General features: G+C 54.2%; 9 protein-coding genes across 9 annotated transcripts; 4 read left to right on the forward strand and 5 right to left on the reverse strand.

The window, feature by feature from the left end:
- Positions 1 to 1,169: 1,169 nt before the first annotated feature.
- Positions 1,170 to 2,883, forward strand: BDP55DRAFT_722508 (major facilitator superfamily transporter; the record flags this gene model as incomplete). Its single annotated transcript, XM_060578620.1, has 2 exons — positions 1,170 to 1,827; positions 1,976 to 2,883. The coding sequence occupies 2 exons, from the start codon at positions 1,170 to 1,172 to the stop codon at positions 2,881 to 2,883; spliced, it is 1,566 nt and encodes a 521-aa protein (XP_060437030.1).
- A 538-nt stretch (positions 2,884 to 3,421) lies between these two features.
- On the forward strand, positions 3,422 to 5,193 carry BDP55DRAFT_641092 (DNA/pantothenate metabolism flavoprotein). Its single transcript, XM_060573375.1, has 2 exons — positions 3,422 to 3,525; positions 3,729 to 5,193. The coding sequence occupies exon 2, from the start codon at positions 3,895 to 3,897 to the stop codon at positions 5,098 to 5,100; it is 1,206 nt and encodes a 401-aa protein (XP_060437031.1). The 5' UTR covers positions 3,422 to 3,525; positions 3,729 to 3,894; the 3' UTR covers positions 5,101 to 5,193.
- A 189-nt stretch (positions 5,194 to 5,382) lies between these two features.
- Positions 5,383 to 7,166, reverse strand: BDP55DRAFT_625518 (acetyl-CoA transporter 1; the record flags this gene model as incomplete). The annotated part of the gene is made up of 2 exons (XM_060571484.1): positions 5,383 to 5,719; positions 5,779 to 7,166. 2 exons carry the CDS (start codon positions 7,164 to 7,166, stop codon positions 5,383 to 5,385), a joined length of 1,725 nt encoding a protein of 574 aa, XP_060437032.1.
- Positions 7,167 to 8,234: 1,068 nt separating this feature from the next.
- Positions 8,235 to 9,167, forward strand: BDP55DRAFT_722511 (cenp-O kinetochore centromere component; the record flags this gene model as incomplete). Its single annotated transcript, XM_060578621.1, has 2 exons — positions 8,235 to 8,304; positions 8,359 to 9,167. 2 exons carry the CDS (start codon positions 8,235 to 8,237, stop codon positions 9,165 to 9,167), a joined length of 879 nt encoding a protein of 292 aa, XP_060437033.1.
- A 1,323-nt stretch (positions 9,168 to 10,490) lies between these two features.
- BDP55DRAFT_524629 (uncharacterized protein) lies at positions 10,491 to 11,120 on the reverse strand (the record flags this gene model as incomplete). The annotated part of the gene is made up of 1 exon (XM_060567800.1): positions 10,491 to 11,120. A coding segment is annotated over one exon (630 nt), but the record flags the coding sequence as incomplete, so codon positions are not given.
- A 1,345-nt stretch (positions 11,121 to 12,465) lies between these two features.
- BDP55DRAFT_15810 (uncharacterized protein) lies at positions 12,466 to 12,865 on the reverse strand. Its single transcript, XM_060565650.1, has one exon. It carries the CDS (start codon positions 12,704 to 12,706, stop codon positions 12,506 to 12,508), a length of 201 nt encoding a protein of 66 aa, XP_060437035.1. The 5' UTR covers positions 12,707 to 12,865; the 3' UTR covers positions 12,466 to 12,505.
- A 640-nt stretch (positions 12,866 to 13,505) lies between these two features.
- On the reverse strand, positions 13,506 to 14,222 carry BDP55DRAFT_538292 (essential protein Yae1; the record flags this gene model as incomplete). The annotated part of the gene is made up of 1 exon (XM_060567929.1): positions 13,506 to 14,222. The coding sequence occupies one exon, from the start codon at positions 14,220 to 14,222 to the stop codon at positions 13,506 to 13,508; it is 717 nt and encodes a 238-aa protein (XP_060437036.1).
- Positions 14,223 to 14,972: 750 nt separating this feature from the next.
- Positions 14,973 to 16,338, reverse strand: BDP55DRAFT_641100 (RmlC-like cupin domain-containing protein). The gene has a single exon (XM_060573376.1). It carries the CDS (start codon positions 16,125 to 16,127, stop codon positions 15,069 to 15,071), a length of 1,059 nt encoding a protein of 352 aa, XP_060437037.1. The 5' UTR covers positions 16,128 to 16,338; the 3' UTR covers positions 14,973 to 15,068.
- Position 16,339: 1 nt separating this feature from the next.
- BDP55DRAFT_641101 (uncharacterized protein) lies at positions 16,340 to 16,969 on the forward strand. The gene has a single exon (XM_060573377.1). The coding sequence runs from the start codon at positions 16,370 to 16,372 to the stop codon at positions 16,742 to 16,744; it is 375 nt and encodes a 124-aa protein (XP_060437038.1). The 5' UTR covers positions 16,340 to 16,369; the 3' UTR covers positions 16,745 to 16,969.
- The last annotated feature ends 798 nt before the right edge of the window (positions 16,970 to 17,767 follow it).

Genomic DNA, 17,767 nt, shown 5'->3' on the forward strand with positions numbered 1-17,767 from the left:
CAAAAGGGAGAAAGCGGCGCACGGCATGAGGGATGCGTAAAAGGTCTTGTCGATGTTGAAAGACATGCGGAAAAGATGAGAGGGAAAAGAGAGGCTGACCGGGGTAGGATGGTTCGGTCAAATTACCCACATCAAATAATCCTGTGTAAAGAACGCGAAACCGCGAAGTCTTTCTCTCTTGTAATATGCTAATGCCTTACGAAACCCAAAGAGCTAGTTAGTTAGGTCCATGTGCCACATCCCGGCCTAGTAAAGGAAGCCGGGAACCTACCTTATTCACACAACGAGCGGCTATCGGTTATTCATCCCCCGTTGTTCGCAGGACCCCTGGGAGGCAAACCTGGGGTAAAGAAAAAAGTTTTCCCTCCCCTTCCCTCTAGCGTTCCTGCCGCTCTTTGCATTGCATGACTACATGACTTGTACACTTTGCCTCTTCCGAGAATGATTCCATGGTCCTTTTGAAGCAAAGTCCGTGTGCGTACCTTGGTTGCTTGATCTCTTGATTGGTTTGGAAATGACTGGATAATTGCATCAAATCACCTAACCCAACAACACACCTCGTCTACACACACCCAAACGAACGAGCGAACCCCTACTACTTACCCACCCACTCCTCCAGACACAGGCCCATCTCTAGCCGAAAGAGCGAAGAGGCGAAAGGGAACTAGTAAGAAAAAGTACAAGTAGGTTCGTTGATCCGCTTTCCCTCGCAACGGCCCGCGGAGGGTAGTGTTGGTATTAGTCGACACTCTTTCTCCTCCAGAGAAGAGCCTGTTTTATAAGAGACTGGCATCTGTTAAAGCTTCGACAACCTCGTTACCGCCAGTACTTTTGCACATCGGGTCTCGCTTGAAAGGACTGAGAGGCTTTTGAAGGCTCGGACTGAAGGTTGTGTACGGAGAACAGAGGATCAGAGCACCGTGTACAAGACAGCAACCCGAGGCAAAGACAAGTCAACGGAAGCAGGAGGGAAAAACGTGGCCAGCAGAATTGCAAGACTGCAAGGCGAAAGTCAAACCAGAAAGAGGGAAGAAGAAGATCTGAAGATCGAGGGGGGAATTACCCAAAAGAAACAGGCCAGCACGATACACAATACGGAGCCTCGCTCTCTTATTCTCCCTCTCTCTCCTCTTCTGTCCTCACTTCATCCAGCCGTCCATCCATCCCACATGGACCCAGAAAAGGCTTCCACAACCCGCCAAGGCGAGCACATTGCTCCCGAACCGGACTACAGCAACTATGACTACCCGCTCCCCAGCAAGACAGAGAGCGCAGCCCACGACGGCGCCGCGGCAGTCATAGGCAACGACCTGATTCCCTCCGTCTCCAACGCCGTCGCTGGCGCAGGCGGCGCCAACTACCACCAACAACGCAACAATGACTTCAACAACAAGAATGACAATGCCGCCTACAGCAAGGAAGTCAGAGGAGAAGGAGAACGGGGCGTCGGTGACACAACCGACGACGACGGCAACTACATCCACCGCACCGACACCGCGGGCGGTGCCTCGACGATAGCAGAGGAAGAGACCTATCCCGAGGGCGGGCTCCGGGCGTGGTCTGTCGTTCTGGGGTCCTGGCTGGCGCTGTTCTCGGCCCTGGGCATCATGAACAGCATCGCCATCTTCCAGACGTACGTTGCGACGCACCAGCTCAAGGGGTACAGCGAGGGAACGATTGGGTGGATCTTTTCCGTGTATACGTTCCTCTGCTTCTTTGGAGGTATTTATATCGGGCCCGTGTTTGACCAGTATGGGCCGCGGTGGCTTGTTCTCGCTGGGACGGTGTGTCTCGTTATCGGCGTTATGTTGCTGAGCATCTGCACTGGTAAGTCACACACACACACACACTCACAACACCAACCATGCTGCCTCATCACATCACTCCTCCCACCCAGACAGACCACCTTCGAACCACATCCCTGAAAGAGAGGACCCAAAACATAAAGACGCGCGCTAACACATCCCCTCACAAGTATACTGGCACTTCATGCTCGCCTTCGGCATCCTCTGCGGCCTCGGCAGCTCCCTCGTCTTCACCCCCTCCATCGCAGCCGTAGGCCACTGGTTCAAGCGCCGCCGCGGCTTCGCCACAGGCATGGCCTCCACCGGCGGCTCCATCGGCGGCATCGTCTTTCCCCTCATGATGAAGTCCCTCTTTCCCGTCATCGGCTGGGGCTGGACCATCCGCGCCGTCGGCTTCATCTGCCTCGCCCTCTGCGGCGCCTCCAATTTTCTGATACGTTCGCGCCTCCCGCCCGCCCGCAACGCAAGCCCGCACCCGGACCCGCGCATCTTTCGCAGCGCGGCGTTTAGTCTCACGACGGCGGGCATCTTTCTCATGGAGTTTGCGCTGTTTATCCCGCTGACGTATATCTCGAGTTACACGCTCAGCGAAGGGTTCAGCGAGTCCTTTGCGTTTTCCATCCTGCCTATCCTCAATGCTGGCAGCGTCCTCGGTAGGGCGCTGCCCGGGTGGTGGGCTGATAGGGCTGGGCCGTTTAATAGCAACATGGCTGCTATTGTGTTGTCCATTATTGCGTGTCTGGCGGTCTGGTTGCCCGCGGGTTCGACGGCGGCGGGCGTGGTGGTTTTCGCCGTGCTGTTTGGGTTCGCGAGTGGGAACAATATCAGTATCAGTCCCGTGTGCGTTGGGCGGTTGTGCAAGACGCAGCATTACGGGCGGTATTATTCGACGACGTATACCGCCGTCTCGGTCGCGTGTCTGATTGGTATCCCCATTGGTGGCGAGATTGTCACGGCGACGGGGGGCAAGTATTGGGGTCTCATCATCTTCACCGGGCTGATTTATGTTTTGGCCTTGGTGGCGCTCATGGCTGCCAAGTTTGTGTGCGTTGGAAAGAATATTTGGGCCAATTTTTAGACGAAGGAAAGAAAGAGAAAGAGAGGGGGATCGGCGTACTTTGGAGCAACGAAAAATCCCAGGTCTTGGCACATAAGAAGGGATGGCATATCAAAAAGGCAACTATGATGAGAATTGTACATATAATGAAGCTAGACACGAAGTAAATTGTAATGATGTAAGCTTACCTCACATTTGGCTGATTAGTTGTCCCATCCCGAACGGGAAGCTCTGATACTCGGCTATCGGTGCCGAATGAAAAAAAAAATAAAAAAAAATCGAATGATACCAGTTCTGAGTCACTTGTGTTGAGATTTGAGATTTGAACCGCGGTTGGAACGACGTGAAGGCCGACGGGACGTCGTTGCGAAGCCCCGAAGCAAGTACGTTCCCAGAAATCCGCAGCAGATTCCATCCCGGAGGTGCGGGTCGGTAGGGCACGGGCCTCCTTCGGCCCGTGCGGAGGAACCGAACCGGCGCCTGGAAACGACGGTTTAAAACCCTCGCTGCGTTCCCTCCTCTTCGTCGTTTGTGGTGTTTTTTATTTCTTTTCAATAATCTTTGTGGTACAAAAGCTTCGGAGATAGAACGTTTCGACACATTCCTCTCATACACGCTTCGAGACTGTACTCTTTGAACTTACAGAGACCCTGAATTTCTAAGGTGAGTTTTACGTGTAAGACACGTCATATGGAAGAGTGGGCGCCGGAGAACCGAGGTCCGGCGGAGGTTATGGGCTGAGTAAAGGAGATGGGCTCTTATCTCTCATACGCCTTATACGCCCTACGTTTGGACATCAATGAGGATGAATATGGCTACCGGAGATAACAAACTTGTCTATAAAGTTACCTACTAACACTTCCCAGGTCTTACTCATACGTCAGGATCGCCCTTATCACACCAACCAATTCTCCCTGTCACCGAGGTCTCATATAAATCTCACCACCACATATCACTCAACACATAAACAGCGCGGCTACTCGCCCGGGAGGTTTCCTTCACATCACCTCTTCATCGCAACACAACTCCAAAATGTCGCTCCCCACGGAAACGGCAGAACGCCAAGAAGACGCCTACTTCTCCTCCCAACCGCCCCCCAAAAACCTCGAATCCCACGTCGCCGCCGCCCGCTCCTTCATAGACCATCACGCCGCCTCCAGCCGACGCATCGTCCTCGTCACCTCGGGCGGCACCACCGTGCCCCTCGAGAAGCAGACGGTCCGCTTCATCGACAACTTCTCCGCGGGCACCCGCGGCGCCACCTCGGCCGAGTACTTTCTCGAGGCCGGCTACGCCGTCATCTTTTTGCATCGTCAGTTCTCGCTGCAGCCGTACTCGCGCCACTACTCCCACGCAACGGATTGCTTTTTGGATTTCTTGGCCGAGGGCGAGGATGGTACTGTTGTCGCGAACGCTGCGCATCAGGAACGCATGCGTGCTGTGCTGCGCAAGTATACCGCCGCCAAGAGGGGTAATATGTTGCTGATGCTGCCGTTTACTACGATTACGGATTACATGTTTGAGCTGCGCGCCATTGCGGGCTTGTTGAGGCCCCTGGGCCCGTCGGCGCTCCTCTACCTTGCCGCCGCGGTGTCTGACTTCTTCCTGCCTCAAGATAGGATGGCCGAGCACAAGATCCAGTCCACCAACGCCACGGACTCTTTCTCTGGGGCTGGAGCTGGAGCAGGATCAGCTACAGCGACTACCACAGCCAAAACCGCCGGAACCAGCACCAGCAACGGCGACAGCAACGGCAACACCTCCAACGCAGAAGACGAAGAAGCTTTCGACAACTTTGACTCTACCAAAGTAGCAAAATCCAAATCCCTCGTAATTGACCTCGACCCCGTCCCCAAATTCCTCCAGAACCTCGTCGACGGCTGGGCCCCGCAGGGCATGGTCGTCAGCTTCAAGCTCGAGACGGACCCGGCCATCCTCGTGCACAAGGCCAAGTACTCCCTCGAGCGGTACCAGCACCACCTCGTCATCGGCAACCTGCTGTCCACGCGCAAGTGGGAGGTCGTCTTCGTCGCGCCCGGTCGGGCGGACCGCTGGGTTCGCGTGCCGAGCGTCCAGCGCAAGACGCCCGGCGGCGGTGATGAGAGTAGTGGTGGTACCTGGGAGGATAAGCCGCTTGACCCCAGCGCGCTGCCGGAGAGTGACCCCGAGATGGAGATTGAGAGCTTGATCATCCCTGCTGTGCAGGATTTGCATTCGCAGCACATTGAGTCGCTGTAGGAGTAGAGGCAGAAAGAGAGAGAGAGTGTGTGTGTGTGTCAGCGACGGGAGCAATGGTTTCAGGGTTTCTGGCAAAGACGTTTTGGCAAGCGTCACGTATGTAACGGCATAGCGCGCATCAAATGGTAATAAAAAAAGTGTATCAAGTACAATTGCTTCTCTCTCTTTTCTCTCTGTCTCGCTCTCTATGAAAGGTCCTCCAAACCGTGCGCGCTTCGTGATGCTTTATATGATACATGTACACCCCCCCTGGGTTTTCTGCACAGCGCAAGCTTTTTTACCTTATTTGGACGACGGCGCCAAACGCCAAGCTCTCATGGGGAGTGACTGCAAATGCAGGACCCTCGGTCGGATGTAAAGCAAGAACGTGACCACGCCGAAGATGACGCAGATGATGTTGACAAAGTAGTATCCGTCGCGCACCATCTCACACGTGCCGCCACCGTTGACACACTTCTCCTTTTCTGGCTGTAGGGAGCAAGAAAAGGGGTCGGTGATAACGGGGCCCTTGAGAGCGTTTAGGTCCGCGGGGTTGCCGGGTTTGCAGGTCGCGACGGTGAAGTAGTCGACAAGACGCAACACGAAGAAGCGCGGGAAAGTACCGCCAAGGTTGCAGACGCTGCGGTGAACGAATTAGCAAGGAGGATCAGGTGAAAAGGTGCCCATGGAAAAACTTACGTAGCCAAGAGAGTCATATAAGTGCCGCCGATGACGGGATCTGCGATTCTAGCGTGGAAAGCAGAGACGGCGACAAACATGACCGTGTTTGTAAAGGTCGAAAAGACATGCTCACCAATGACGACGAGCATGTACCAAGAAGTAACGCCGCCAGCCGGGAAAATGGTAACAGTGAACTGGGCAATGAGAGCAGCGACGAGGCGGCCCATGAAACCCCAGCACCATAGGCGCATGGGCGTGTATTCCTGAGACCATTTGCCCGCGTAGTAGCCAAGAGCAATTTCAAAGGGGAAATCGATGAGAACCGTCAGCGCCATGTTCTCCTGGCCGAATCCCTTGTCAATGAGCTTCAGATTGGTGACCGCATCGTTGGCCTGGAATCCAATCTTGGCAATAAGATGAACAATGATAATGGTCTGGATGTTCTTCAACTTGAGAACACCCCACATGATCTTGTACACATCCCAGATGCCGTCCTCATTCTTGGTTCTCTCCTCACGCTTGAAGAGAGAGAGCCCGAGGGTGATGGCAATGTACGCCCAGCCCCAGAAAGTCAGGTATCCGCCAAGGGACATGAGACCATGGTCCAGGGGAGAGCTGCGGAAGTAGCGGTTTGCAAAGTCCTTGGAGTTGAAGGCCAAAAAGACTGTGTAGGACAAGAAGTGACCGGCAGTGAGGCCGACGGTCTGCGCAGTGGAGGCATAAGACACATTGCCGGGCGTCAGGAGAGTCAAAGCCCAGCCGTCTACGGCGATATCTTGAGTGGCGCACATAAAGACAAGGAAGAACCACCAGCCGGTGAAGTTCCACACGGTAGGACCTCCGGGCTTGCCGGTGTTGGCCATCATGTTCTCGACTGTAGACCCAAGCCAGAGCATACCCAGTCCTGAAAGCAGCTGGATGGGGAGAATCCAGCTCTTTCTGCGTCCGACCTTGGGGCTCCAGACCGCATCAACGATGGGACTCCAGAGAAGCTTCAGCGAGTATGGGTATGAAGCTAAACTAAAGATTCCAATCTCGCTGTATGACATGTGGTCCTTCATTAGGAAGGGCACCGAACCACCAGCGAGACCCATGGGCACACCCTGCAGGAAGTACAGGAGCACCAGCAAGAGGAAGTTCCTCTGGTCCTGCAACGGCAACTCGAAGAAGCCATGGTTATTGGCGATGGGAGTCTTCGGAACGGGGTCGTCGAGGGTGAAGGATTCGCGCGACATGAGGTTCGCAGTTACGGTGTCGGAGCCGGGAGTCGTCGCCTTCCGCCGGAACTCAACGTTGTTCTGGTTCATCGCGCCGTTGGCGTGACCGTTCGTGCCGTCTGTGTCTACAGCTAGATCGGCCAAAGCTTTTCGCTTGACGGACTTGTTTCGGCGTGTTCGGACGCTCATTTGTGCTTGGCTTGTAGTTGAGGGATGTCTCGGTTGGAGCTTGCGGCGCAATGCTAGTATGCAAAGGTTTTCGAGGCCTCGGTTGAGAGCGGTTGTATCGAAACGTGGGAGGTTGTTTGGAAGAAAGAAAAAAAGACTTTATGCGACAAGTCGGGAGTCGTGAGCAAAGGAAAAGGTTCTTTGTCTGTCCAGCGAGGACCACTTAAGGTAGACAGGGTCGAGGGTGGGGTGGAGCAGAGTCCGTGGCAGTCAAGGCGACGCGCTGTCTTAAACAATAGCTTAGACCAATGACAGTTGGTTAAGCGCTAGGCACCCAAGCGACCGAGAGCTTGTTTTTGAGCGCGCGGGTTTGGTTGGTAGAAGAAAGGGTGGAAAAGGACGATGTTCCGGGAAGAGTGGAATCGCAACCGTGGCCTTTGACACTTTTTGAGAACCACGCCAGTGGCAAAGAGGGAATGAACAGTGGTCGAGTTGGTCGTTACGCGGGTCTGGAAAATGATGGAAAGGATAGATAAGAATGAGATATGACAAGAAAAAGAACTCAAGTCCCAAGTGGACCGAGAAGTAGTGAATTTGACAGAAGCAGATCAAGACCACAAGAAAAGGTGTTTCTGTTGCGACGATACCTCGGGGGTGAAGCGAAGTTGGGGGAGAAGATTCAAAGAAGCTTATCCAGGTTCAGACGCGCTCCACTCGAGTGGGAAAGCCACCCGCCGCCCGGCGAGCTCCCTTGGGACCCCTGGCTCCATGCCTCATTTGGCGCCCTCCATTGCTGATAAGATAACAGCTTAGATAAGCTTCCCCGCGGGTCGCATTCCGCGCTGTCGGTACGGAGTACAGAGAACGGAGTAGGTACCTTGCATACCTTGCGTACTTTGCGCGCATCTTTGTTGACTGGGTTCAAGTGTCTTGCACTGCGCTGCTTGGCAACCATACCACTGTCAACTTCACCAAGACGCGTCAACCGCGTCGAAGATCCCCATCACGTCGTCGACGACTACGACAATTGCGCTCTCCCCGCCAAAGAAACAATACTTCCCTCTCTTTTTCACATCCGCGACAGGAAAAATGTCTGGTGAACTCCCAGATGCTGTCGCAGAGGCTCTGGAACAGGAGATCAAGGACCTTCGAGCTAAAGGTAGTCATTCCCCGAGACTGTTGTTGCCCAGCTACTAACTCGCGATGCGCCCAGCCGCCTCGTTGAAGAAGGAATTGAAGATCCAGGCCACATCCCTCATCTCATCCGATTCGGTACGGAACGCCCTCAAAGAAGACAATGAGAAACGCAGCGCGATTACACTCCCCTCAGAATCCAAGGTCGTCCGCAACCAAGTCCTCTCCCGATCCAAAGCCCAAGACGCGCATGACCAGCAATGTCTGTACAGAACCTGCGCAACCATAACGACGTTCAAGGTTAAAGACCCCGACCCCAGTGCTGTCGATCGAGGCAGCGTCCTTGGCATTCGCATCGAAATCATGTCCGACGCCAAGTTTCGACGACCATACTATGTCATGCTCAATCGACCGTACAAAGAATCGCGACATCTGCGAGTTCACCGTCATACGGTGCCTCCATGCATTCCGCTTGCTGCACTGGCCGCTCGTCATCTCCCTGCACCCAAGCCTGCCGACGCCGAAGATCAGAAGTTCCAGGATCTATCTCGCTTCGTACGAACGCTGAGGAGGGAAATTGTGAGATACCATAATCGCACTGCCGTGATTCGCGATCTGCAAAGGGCGGCTGGGCTGGTCGGCTCCGGCAGCGGGGGAGACGACTCAGAGCAGGCAGTCACAAGCATTGTTGCTGCCGACATCGAGGCCAAGCAGATCAGCATTGAATGGGCCGATGGCAGAGCGGGCAGATTGGTCATGAGCGAAGACGGGCAGATTCAAAAGCTCGTCATTCTTGGCATGACGGGACGTGATCGAGAGACCACAAGAGATCTGCTGGGTGACAGCCGTCGCGTGGAAGATGTCGCAAAGCGGCTGGCAGCATCTTGAGGAACTGAACCAGACACGACAAAGATGCTGACGTGGAAACGGACGCATGGATCAAAGACTTGTCGTCTGGCGACGATATGCAACAATGTCGAAACAGGCTCGTTCAGGAACTATATCCACGGCCTTCAACGAAGACCCTGCGGGATGGATCTCAGCTGAAGGCACCCGGGCCAGAAAAAGTCCGCGCAAATGAGAGCCTGTACTGTCAGCCGTCAGCACCGGAATACCACTTGTATCCGCTCGACTCATGCGCGGCCCTCCGAGCCATCCGCAACCTGGCCTGAACGCAAATACAAGCATATTGCGTTCAATCTGTGAGGTTATGCAGCCACAGATTCGCTCCGCAACTCAATCGACAATGCATCAAGAGTGACTTTTCACTGCGAGTCAATGGTAGAAGCAGTAGAGGGGGTCATGTCAAGAACAGATCGACTCAAGGTACCCCGCGAACTGAAGATCTGCCGTTGATCCGCAGCACCCGAACAGAGCCATGCGACAAAATTACGGCAGCCAGAGCAACGCGTCTTGGATGAGCACAAGGCTTCTGTATCTGCGACGGATACTCGCTGTCGTCATGATAGCCTGAGGTATTGAGCTTGGTTGCGAGAAATCGATTCCAAGATTCTGTCACTGGTTGCACCTAGTAGGAGTAGAGATCATGGAACAAGTATTTTCAAACAAAAGTACGCAACCCATTATATTAGCCTTAACTAATTAAGTTGGGTTTCTCAGACGCCAGAGTCAATATCCTCCTTCGCCCAAAGTTGCGAAGCCCGAGGAGCCAACCCCATCCTGTCCGAGTGAAACCCCCCCCCCCCCCCCCCCCCCCAAATTTCCGTTCGTTGATTTCCCAGTCATTAACCCCTATTTTGTCCCATTGTACCCAAAATTCCCATGGTATATCACCCTCTATGCCTGAAAACACAACCAAATTGCAAACATACTGTCTTTCTCTCTAGTAACATGATGAAAAGCAAGAAAGCAAGAGTGCTTCATTCAGATGAAGGCAGCAGCGGCAGCCACCACAGCGACCACGACACCACCAGCGCGCTGAACATTCTGCACGGCGCCGGCAGTGACGACGGCGCGGCTTGTGGTCGCGGTCGGGTTGGGTCTGGTGACCGTGCCGACTGAATCGGGCTTGGTCGTTGTGGCGGCGGGGGGAGCGGAGGAGACGGGAGGGACGGGAACCTCGGGGGGGCTTGATGAGACGGGCGGGATGACGACGGAGGAGAGGGTCTCGGGAGGGGAAGGGTTGCTGGGCGCGGGCTGTTCTGCGGGCGCGGTGGTGGCCGGGGGAGCGACGGGTACTGCAGGTGCGGTGGTCGGGCCTGGGTTGGGCTCGACGGGGACGGGGCAGATTGTCACGACGGCGGGGACGGTGACGGTCTCGTACATTGTGCCGCCGCCGTTGCCGGGGCAGTTGGGGACGCTGGGCGGGCAGCTGTAGATTGTGGAGACGGCGGTCTGGGTGATTGTGGAGGTGGTCCACTTCCATGACTGCGGCGTGGTGGTGGGCTCGGGCTGCTCCGGCTGGTCGGGCTGGTCGGGGGTTTCTGTGGGTTCCGGGGCCGAGGGGGCGGTCTCGGTCTCGGTGGGCTGCTCGCACTTGTCGCAGCCGGGCTTCTTTGTGTGCTTGGGCTTCTTCCACTTGTGGCCGCCCTTGTCTTTGTCGCCGCCGCCCCATTTGGGCTTGCCTGGGTGGATCCAGTGCCAGCCGTGCTCCTTGTCGCTGTCGCAGTCGTCAATGTAGACGTCTGGGTGGGGAGGGTGCCAGACGGAGATGCAGTCTGAGGGGGGACCTGTGAGGGGGCCAAAGGTCTTGATGTTGAAGTCTACGTTGCCGTTGGCGAGGCCGAGGGGCTCGATGCCTGGTGGGTAGCTGAATTGGCCGTCCCATGTTGCGCGGGTGACGGCTGCGAGGCCGAGGAGTGTGAGAGTTGAGCAGCGCATTGTATTGTGTGTGTGTGTTAGGGATACGGTTTACTCTGGATAGAAGAAAGAGTGAATGTTTACTATCAAGTAAGGGGGGAGTGTATAGAGTGGGAGAGTAAACGAGACGAGGGGCGGTATTGGAGGTATTAGCGAAAGTAATTGGTATCAGAGATACTGAAGAGAAGAAGAGGGAAAGGGAAAGATGAGAAACAGGGCGAAGAGCTCTTCCTTTTCTAGCCTTCTTCTCTCCATCGCGGGAATCTCATACAGGGGGTTTAAGTGACGATGGCGCAGACATCGGGGGAGGGAGTGGCCAGGGGCAAAGCCGCTAAGCCCAACATCGCGAATAGACTCACGGGTGTACCTTGGGTAGGTCGCCAATGGGACAAGCTAATTTGATTAGACGTCATGTCATTTTTTTTTCCGCCATACATAGTAGTATCCGTACCTTGGAGAGAAAGGCCTCCTTTGGACGCCCCATCTAAAGGGGCTGAAAAAGAAGCATCGCCCCGCAGGCCTCCATCGCATGTCGAAGATCTCCGTGATTGGTTAGCCCGTCTCTTGATGAAGATCCAGGGGGGGGGGGGAGAAAAACGATCACAAGGACGGGATCCCAAGCTTCGGATGGGCGTTTGCTAAAATTACGTTGCGATCAAGAATGGGACGACAGGTACGGATACGGGCAGAGGGGCTTGGAAGGGCCTTATTTTTCCCAGCTTTCCACCTCCCCATTCGGAAAAGAACAGAGACAAGGAGTGGTTAAAGAGCAGCGGCCGGCCAAAGATAGAGAGAGATACATAGAGATAGACGCAGCTGCTCCTCTACATGACCCTTTGATACAGGGACGAAGCATACTTCGGCAGATAGAATCACCCAAAATCCCTATATAGAGCAAAAGCCTTTTTCAGTCTTCTTCACCAAAGATATACCTCCAAGGAAACTCGGGAGAGGCTTAAGGAGGAGGAGCCTGGGGGGAGGGGGGGGAAGACGATGTCACCTAGTCCGACAACCAGGGGTAATGCCGCTCTACGCTAATCGTACATCCCTGCAGAAATCGTCTCGAATGGTGTTGAGCTTAAAGAGACCTTTGGACTCGGACTCAACTCGAGATGGGCTGACCCCTCCAATTATGAGGCAGCACAGCCCATCATCCGAACTTTCGAAACACCATCACCCTTGGTGATCCCATGAACTTGGCCAATTTCCAAGGGGGGTCAAAGCATGCAAAGGCAATTGAATGTGCAGAGTAGGTGTGACAGCCACTTTCTCTCCTTCGCGAACTCCGAGAAGAAGCGGAAAAAAGTGTGGGAATTTATTGCATAGTGGTCGCTGGTATGGTGTGGTTGTTGTGGGTTGACGTCAGTGAGGGTTTGCTGGTGGCCTCCCCTCCGCCTCCGAAGCTCTCAAGCCTTGCCCACCTGCGTGTATCTATTGGTGGCAGTGGAATCGACCATAGCTTCGGCGCTTAAGACGGATCTTCTAATGGTCCTCAGCCTCATGGCTGTCGGGTGGTGTACATATGGCCCATCTTCACGGTGTGGGAATCTTTCATGCAGGTTTATCTCCTTTATGCAGAGAGTAAGGTAGGTAGTATCGAGATTCATCCAGTTTCTGGATATGTGAGACCATGTCCAACAATTGTCCTCAATGACATTTGGTCATGAAAAAGCATTACAACCCGGCAACGTCCTCCCTTGTCGGTGTCGAGTTTGACAGGTGGTCATGACCGCATTCCGTCTAAACATTGTTGCTTGGCTGCCTCCCCTTCCCGTCCACGTCCTGTCAAAAATAGGAAACCGGCACAAAAGAGTCATGAGCAACGGCTAGCTTGGATGGTTCGCCTCGTCATGAACTGTAAACGAGCCACAGGAAGGCTTGAGGGTGTCGTCAAAATTTTGCGGCTCATATCCAGCTCCGGCTGGTATGTCATATACTCGCCACATGTTGGCAAGACAAGGAGGGGAAGGTCTTGCGAAATGGGGTTCTTGGTCAAAGTCCGATTTTAACTCTACTCTAGCGAGTAGAGAAGTCGGGGGGTTCCCGTTCCTTCGTCGTCCGCGGGAAACCCAAATAGCCAAAGTAATATCAGCTTGTAATATCAATGCAATTTGATCGGATCAGCTGTGTGGTTCAGTTTAGTCAAGTCCCCTCCCCACCTGGCATAGCACATTGACTAGCAACTTACTGGAAACTGGTGATGGCTCTTGCGCATTCCACATTTATAGGGCCCGGGCAGTACTGTAAGTGAAATGTCTCTCTTTGCCTCTCTCAGCGAGAGCGCCAGCTCGGCCCGAAGCCTCGCTTGCATGAGGACCTGGTGAAAATTCAATTGCCGCGAGCAGCGCGATGGCGGTGCTTCCTTGTGTGCCACACACAGCGGCAACCGCTGGCAGAAAGCAAACCTCACCAGTCGAGAGGTTTCTTGGTCTGCGGCACCGCGGAGCTCGGCGCCCGCTCCGGGCTCGGCTGCCTCTCGTGCTCCTGCGCATCGCCAATGGCCTCGAGGACGATGCTCCATTGCTCAATCTCGGCGTCGGCCACCTTTTGCCATTTGCGAATGAGGGGGTGGGCACGAGCCACGTCGGCGAAGAGGATCTCGTCACCACCATTGGTGCCCTCAACGTCAAACTTCCAGGTCCCGTCGGTGTTCCAGTACGCGGGTCCAAAGACGGAGTCAAGCTTCAGCTCCGCTTTGGCGTCGTCCAGCGTCTTGCGGGCCTTTTTTGCGGCTGAATCCTCGCCGTGGCCGTCCAGTGCGGCGGCGATGCCCTCGAGAAGGCCGACAATCTGGCCCGCGACGGAACCGACCTCGGCGCCGAGGCTGAAGCCCTCGTCGAAGCCCGCCTGGATGCTGTGGGCTTTGGCGGCGGATATGCCCTCGCGGTAGCCGGCGTTGGTGTGCTCGGCCTGCAGGCGCGGCATGTCGCCCGGGTGCGTTCCCATGGGCGCGCTCACGTCTCGGGCAAAGTTGTGGCTGTCGGTTGGCGAGCCTGGCTCCGAGCCCCAGACGTCGTCAAAGGTCTCTTGCGCCTCTGCCTCTGGCAGGATAGTGATGCGCGGGTCGTCCATGGCGCTGGTGAATGGCTCGATTTCAGTGTTGTCGATGGGTTGAAGATGCATGATAGAGGTGATATAAGAGAGGGCTCCAGAAATCCTCTACCGTCGTACTCTTTGGGGTTTAGGTATGCTGAGGTGACGGAGATATCTCGATAGGGTGATGTGATGTTGAGATTGGATGACAAAGTATGAAAATTTGGGAGTTGATTTACAACCAGATCCCCCGCACGTTACAACTCTTCGCACTGTTAGATGCGCGCCCAACTTGTTGGCTTCCATACAGTGATCGGCAGTATTAGTACAGTACGCCACTAAGGCCACTCAATCGCCCTGAGGTGGTCCACAACACCTTCACTTCACATCGTTCCCGCTTACCACTGTTCAAGTTCCATCAATCATCGTGATTTATTGAATTTAACGGATATTCTTAGCGGACGAGCGATATTACATTTGGAGACCAGCCGGCTGTGTGTATTTTGACGGCATCTTGACCTGGCTCCGAACCAAGTGCCTTGAGCAGGATTGATCTCGGCCGGCAGCCAATTATAGCAACAATCACAATATGAGAGAAACTCCAGTGGGGAGTGAGAAACATTCACTCCCTTCCCGCTTCTTCGCTTTCTCGCAGAATTGCAGCGCCGAGACCGATATACCGTGGTCGTCTGACGCCTTGAATGCCAAGTTCCTGTACCCCAGATTACCTCTCAGGGATATGAGATCCGTCTATTTCTAGACCAGCAGCATCGTCATGGGCCCTAGAAGAGGTTACCAGGATGGCGAGGTTCCCCGGATCGACGTAATTTCCAATCAAAATGAGACTATCAGGCAAGTATATTTGGATATATTTTGTTCGCTCATAAACAAATGTAATCTAGCACATGGTATTCCCTTTCGTTGTCAAAATTTCCTTTATGCCGTATCCAAAACAACAACCTCAGCCTCGGCCTCACCGATGCTCTCAACCTTCAACTTATCCCCAGCGTTGACCGCGTCGACAAATGCACCGTCACCCTCAGACAAGACGGCATCCTCGCGGCCATCAATCATAATCTTGGCCTTGCCGCTCTTCGTCATGGGCAGGTGCACAAACACCTTGCGCTTCGTCTGCTCCGTCGCCTTGCCGCCGACAACCCACTCAAACCCACCACCGGCCCCGGGCGCGATGATGCCCGCGCCCATGACGAAATCGGCGTGAATGGGAATCGTATTCGGGATCCTCGGCTCCGCAGCCTTCTCCTCCGCCGCCGACGCTTCGGGCCCGGCCTTGAGCGGCGACAAGATAGTCACAAAACCCTTGCGCTTATCCTCATCGGCGAAATGGCGCGTGTGGTACGTGGGCGGCAGGCCCCGCTTCCACGGGACGGCCCAAATCTGGAGAAAATGCACCGTGTCCTTGTTGTGCTCGTTGAACTCGGAGTGCGCGATGCCCGTGCCGCCTGTGGTGAACTGGACGTCGCCGCGGTGCATGCGGTAAAACTTGTCGCTCTGCCCGCCCTCGGCGCCCTTTTGCAGCATCGAGTCGCGGTGCGTGAGCTCGCCCGAGAGGATGTAGCTAAAGATTTCAAAGTCGCGGTGCGGGTGGGTGGGGAAGCCCGAGTTGGCCTTCACGCGGTCCTCGTTGAGGACGCGCAGGCTGCCAAAGTTGTTGAAGCGCGGGTCGTACCAGTTTGCAAAGGAGAAGCTGTGGTAGGTGTTGAGCCAGCCGTGGTCTGAGTGGCCGCGGGTGCCGCTGCGGTGCGGCGTGATCTTTGCGTGGTGGAGAGTCTTTGACATGTTGTTTTTGACGGCGTTGAGCATGGAAGAGTCAGGTGAGTCTGGGGTTGATGGCGAATACAGGTTTGTACTGTTTGTTGTGTTTGTGGTGAGTTGAGAGGTGATGTCTGTGAAGAAGCTCTTGAGCTGCGTGTTGAAGATGATGATGGAAATGAAGACAGCGAAAATCGCAGAAAGGGTCACGATGCGAGGCATATATACTCGGATGCTCGAGTGTCCCTCACGAAGAAAGATGGATAGAGCTAGTATGGTCGAGAATCAGGGATCGATCTGGTTTGAGGATTGTTGTTCAGCATTTGCAAATCTCGCGGGCAAGCTTATATGTGCCATGGCGTCCATCTGGATCTGGACGATCTACAGCGAGGGTCTTACACATGCCCCTGGTGAAGCTGTCTAAGCGGGTACCTAAGGGGGGCGCCACCGCGTGCGATGACTGGATGATTTTTCTAGCAAATGCGCTGCTTAGGATTGGATTATTCATGCTGACAGCTTCGAGAAGAACGTGGGCCCCGCAGCTGCAGACGGGAATGGGTCCGCCGGTACGGATGGAGTACCTGACAGGGGGGGCCTCTGTGACGCAAGAGGGCCATAGGCTAGCCCGAAAATCGGGGGATCATCGGCTGCGGAACGGAAGCCAACTTCAACTTCCCTTCCCCAGACCACGATCAAGGTCACTTCATATCGAAACTCAATATTGCAGGTGCGAAGTGAAAGTTTTATGTGAATTGTTGGTCTTGCGAATCGATACAGGCGACCGTAGAGGCCCGGCATCAGGTGCTCAGGTCATTGCTCCTTGGATTTGCTCAAGATGAAATCATCTTCAAGAATAAGTAGATGTTCCGTTGTGCTAGACTCGGGTAATTCGCTATCTACCAGATACCTCATGGTCCATACAAGTTCCCGCGTCAGGCCTTTCACTTTCAAAATTCCTTGTCGAAGCTGTATAGCAATTACCAAAGCCTCGATACTCAGACGCGGTGGAGATGGCAATTGTGAATTATCAAAAGGGGGGGGGAAACCTCAGGTGCCCAGTCCGGAATTCGAACTGAACCCTGACGAAATCCTCCATCCGTTGACTTCTTGGGATTTTATACCAAGTTCTGCACTAATGGACCAGGGCGTTATAACGCTCGACTATGGAGATCGATTGGGCCTGGTTGATGAATGAGGCCATGGACCTGAAGATAAACCCCAGAATGAGGCAACCGCGGTCGATGTATGGCCTGATTCCTTCCCATACACTGCTCCTAGTATCTGCCCAAAGGTGAACCGTAAGGAAATCGGTATTTTGACTATTTTGACTGCGCTGTCTAGCTACCTAGCTGTATTGTTTGTGAAATACTGTTAGCCAGGCCTACTACTACCACCATCACTACTACTTTCATCTCACGACACCGCGAATGGACTTCTGCTACTACCGGTAGGGATGAAGCAGGTATATCGAGAGTGAATATGGCTATGCAATTATAGTTATCTCAATACGAATGTATACTTGCGACCGTGAGCTGCGACTATGGTTGATTCGTCAATTAGTGCAATTTAATTTGTTAGATATGACCTACCAGGCAACTAAAGGCCATAAGTCTGACTAGTAGTGGCACACAGGTAAGATATCCAGACAGCAGAGTCAAAATAGTGCCTTCGCCGTAAGTCCTAGTGTTCGAAACTATCTGCACACCTGAAAATGGGCCTCTCGATATCGCAGTAGCATCAGTGGTGTGAAGTTGCATCAAGGGAACGTGAGAATGGAAAGGCCGTAGCAGTGCTCGTCGTAGCAGAAGCTAGGAGACCATACTTTGGTTCGTATGAGTAGCTAATCCAAGGATGTCAATTGC

This window comes from Colletotrichum godetiae (genome assembly GCF_030913485.1).
Source record: "Colletotrichum godetiae strain CBS 193.32 chromosome Unknown BDP55scaffold_1, whole genome shotgun sequence".
Classification (NCBI taxonomy): domain Eukaryota; kingdom Fungi; phylum Ascomycota; class Sordariomycetes; order Glomerellales; family Glomerellaceae; genus Colletotrichum; species Colletotrichum godetiae.

Bases quoted from the DNA above. Each gene is read 5' to 3' on its own strand.
- BDP55DRAFT_641092 (XM_060573375.1), top strand. From the start codon at position 3,895: ATGTCGCTCCCCACGGAAACGGCAGAACGCCAAGAAGACGCCTACTTC.
- BDP55DRAFT_15810 (XM_060565650.1), bottom strand. From the start codon at position 12,706: ATGAATCTCGATACTACCTACCTTACTCTCTGCATAAAGGAGATAAAC.
- BDP55DRAFT_641100 (XM_060573376.1), bottom strand. From the start codon at position 16,127: ATGCCTCGCATCGTGACCCTTTCTGCGATTTTCGCTGTCTTCATTTCC.
- BDP55DRAFT_641101 (XM_060573377.1), top strand. From the start codon at position 16,370: ATGATTTTTCTAGCAAATGCGCTGCTTAGGATTGGATTATTCATGCTG.